This window comes from Mytilus trossulus, chromosome 1 (assembly GCF_036588685.1).
Source record: "Mytilus trossulus isolate FHL-02 chromosome 1, PNRI_Mtr1.1.1.hap1, whole genome shotgun sequence".
NCBI lineage: Eukaryota > Metazoa > Mollusca > Bivalvia > Mytilida > Mytilidae > Mytilus > Mytilus trossulus.
Window position 1 is genome coordinate 11658531 of NC_086373.1, and position 2866 is coordinate 11661396.

Genomic DNA, 2866 nt, shown 5'->3' on the forward strand with positions numbered 1-2866 from the left:
AACTGTGCCATGGGGAGCATCTTGTTTGATATAGAATACTAAAAAAGTAATTAGGTAGCATATAAGTTTTTGTGGTTATTAAAGATTCAAAGTTATTATTAACTATTGATGGACTGAGTTTTTAAATAGAAAGATGTAAGATGTGCTAGTCCTTCTGGCAGGGTTTGTCTGTACTTGACCTTCCTTTCATCGGGGACATGAAACAAAATAGAATTCTAAAAGACATTTAACTTTAAGATCAATAATATTTATATGTTTTCTATTTCCAGATTGTTCTTGTGTGTAACAATGAGTAACTCAGTACTGAATCTCAGATGCAAAACCAAGACTGGACAACACAGTTTAACTGGGCTAAAATTGTCCTCAAATGTAGGACAGCTCAAAGATAGAATATCAGAACTGACTAAAATTCCTAAGGAATACATAAGAGTTAGACAGAGTTATCCTCCCAAATCTATTGATCTGTCAAAGGAAGACTTACTGTTATCTTCCTTGCCATTCAGATCAGGGGACACACTTATTGTGGAAGAGGAGAGGGTTGTTAGAAACACATTGCAGAGAAACATTGGTGATGTAATGCAGGACCAGAATTTAATGGGGAGAGGGGTTCTAATGAGAAAAGTTGTACCTGCTAATAACTCCTGTTTGTTTACAAGCATTAATGCTGTTATGAATGGTGGAAAGATTGATTTAGATTATGCACCATCCATAAGGCAACTTATAGCTGGGGTTGTGATGAGTGATCCACAGACATACTCTGATGTGTTCCTTGGAAGATCTAATTCTAGTTATTGTAAATGGATTATGAAGGACGATACATGGGGTGGTGCTATAGAAATTTCAATATTATCCAAGTATTATGATGTAGAAATTGATGTTGTGGATACTCAAAGTTGTAGAATAGACAGATTTGGAGAAGATCTCCATTACGACCAGCGTGTTCTTATTATATATGATGGTGTTCATTATGACCCTCTTGTGTTGGAACCATTTGACTCCTCTTTACCTGTTCAAACAATTTTTTCCGCAGACAATGCTTCAATTCTTGGTCAGGCACAAGAGATTGCCACTGAAGCTAGACAAGCCAGACAATATACTGATGTGACTAACTTTTCTATCAAATGTTTGATCTGTCAAAGAATGTTCACGGGACAGAGTGAGGCTCAAAAACATGCTAAAGCTTCTGGACATGTTAGCTTTGGTGAAGTTAAATGATAATTTATTGTATAATTTGTAGTTAGTTTAAATATAATGTTACCATCAGTATTACTATCCAGTTATAGACAAAACATATCAGTCAGGGGATCAATTCACGTCTGCAAGTCAGAATCTTACTTGTTCAAGTTACATGTATTTATTTTAAATCCACCCTTAAATGTAGAAGAAAGATAAAAATGTACTTGTAAATGTAATACATTTGTACCTATGTATTGCAATTACACAAATAAATTACTTTACATGTATCAATCTTTTGAATTCCACTCTTTAATACTATATTGAAGTATAATTTTATAGACAATGTCTGTAATTTTGAAAATATTGCTTATTTCAGTTTTTTACACCTTCTCTGAAAACATCTGTGCATAATCTTTCTAAAATTCTTATGATAAAAGTGAATCTTTTATATAAAATACATACATAATTTGACATGCAAACCAACATAAAATGCCTGAGTCATGTTTTGACTTCCAAAATTTGAAAATTTCAGAAGTTGAAAACCACCTTTTTAATTTTTTTATTTTTTTGGGAGGAGTACACTAGTGTAAGGGGAGATTATTCAATAAGTTCACTTATACAAGTAAATATTACTTACATGTACATCTTCAATTACATAAAACTAAGTTGGATATAAAGTTACATGTATATACTCGACTCTCAAAGAGACAGTAACTCTAATTATAATATAGTCAATAGTCATGTCAGAAAATTTATCATTTGAAAGAGAAATAACTTCTGTTGATTTAATTCTAGGATTGATTGTGACTGTTCTACATTGTATATCCTGCAACATATGCAGTAGAAATGTAGATCAGAGCAAGTTTATTGTTTCCTCTTTAAATTAATTAATGTATGTTAAAATGAATAATAAAAAGTCCGGTGTTGTTTTCTATCTATCTAACCTTTTATCAGCTGAAACATATGTTCTATGAAAGACTTGCATCTACATTGTAAGCTTCTATGTACAAAATGTATGGGTATCAAACTGATATATGTTACTTACTTAAATTTGTATTTATTTTAAATGTCATAATTTCAATTTTGTATTACAATGTAATATTATTATTATTAAATTAAACAATAATGAATTGTTGCTGTTTTACTACAGATATTACATATGGGATTGGGGTACTGTCTGCATGCATATGCTGTATTTGTGTTTCTTTCAATATTCTGTTCATAACAAAAAAAGTTTACCTTTGTCATTTCTAGGTCTTTTATAGTCCACTATGCAGTGTGGGTTTTCTCATTGTTGAAGTCTGTATGGTGACAATAAGTTATTAATTTCTGTCATTTGGTCACTTGTGGAGAGTTGAAAATTGTCTCATTAGACATGTTAGATATCACAACACATTTCTTATTTTTATATTGAGGCAGACACCAAAAAAATAGAGCATCTAAAATTGTACATGTATGTATCAAGGCCCTTAATAATTAGCTGGTGCACATTAATTATTTTATAAATAGATCCAAAATTGATTCTTGAAAAAAAAGATCATGAAGATCACACTTTACATTTTTGTTTACATCAGAAGCTCTTTTCTGAATTTACTTCATTAGTATATGTAATGCTAAAAACCAAAACATTTGAAAGTCACAAATGAATATGACTGAAAAGGACCCAAAAAGAATACATAGCTAAATTTAT

The 2866-nt window shown here is 30.9% G+C and overlaps 1 protein-coding gene across 1 annotated transcript; it reads left to right on the plus strand.

Moving 5' to 3' along the window:
* Positions 1–273: 273 nt before the first annotated feature.
* Positions 274–2306, plus strand: LOC134715215 (ubiquitin thioesterase OTU1-like). The gene has a single exon (XM_063577256.1). The coding sequence runs from the start codon at positions 289–291 to the stop codon at positions 1213–1215; it is 927 nt and encodes a 308-aa protein (XP_063433326.1). The 5' UTR covers positions 274–288; the 3' UTR covers positions 1216–2306.
* Positions 2307–2866: the final 560 nt, after the last annotated feature.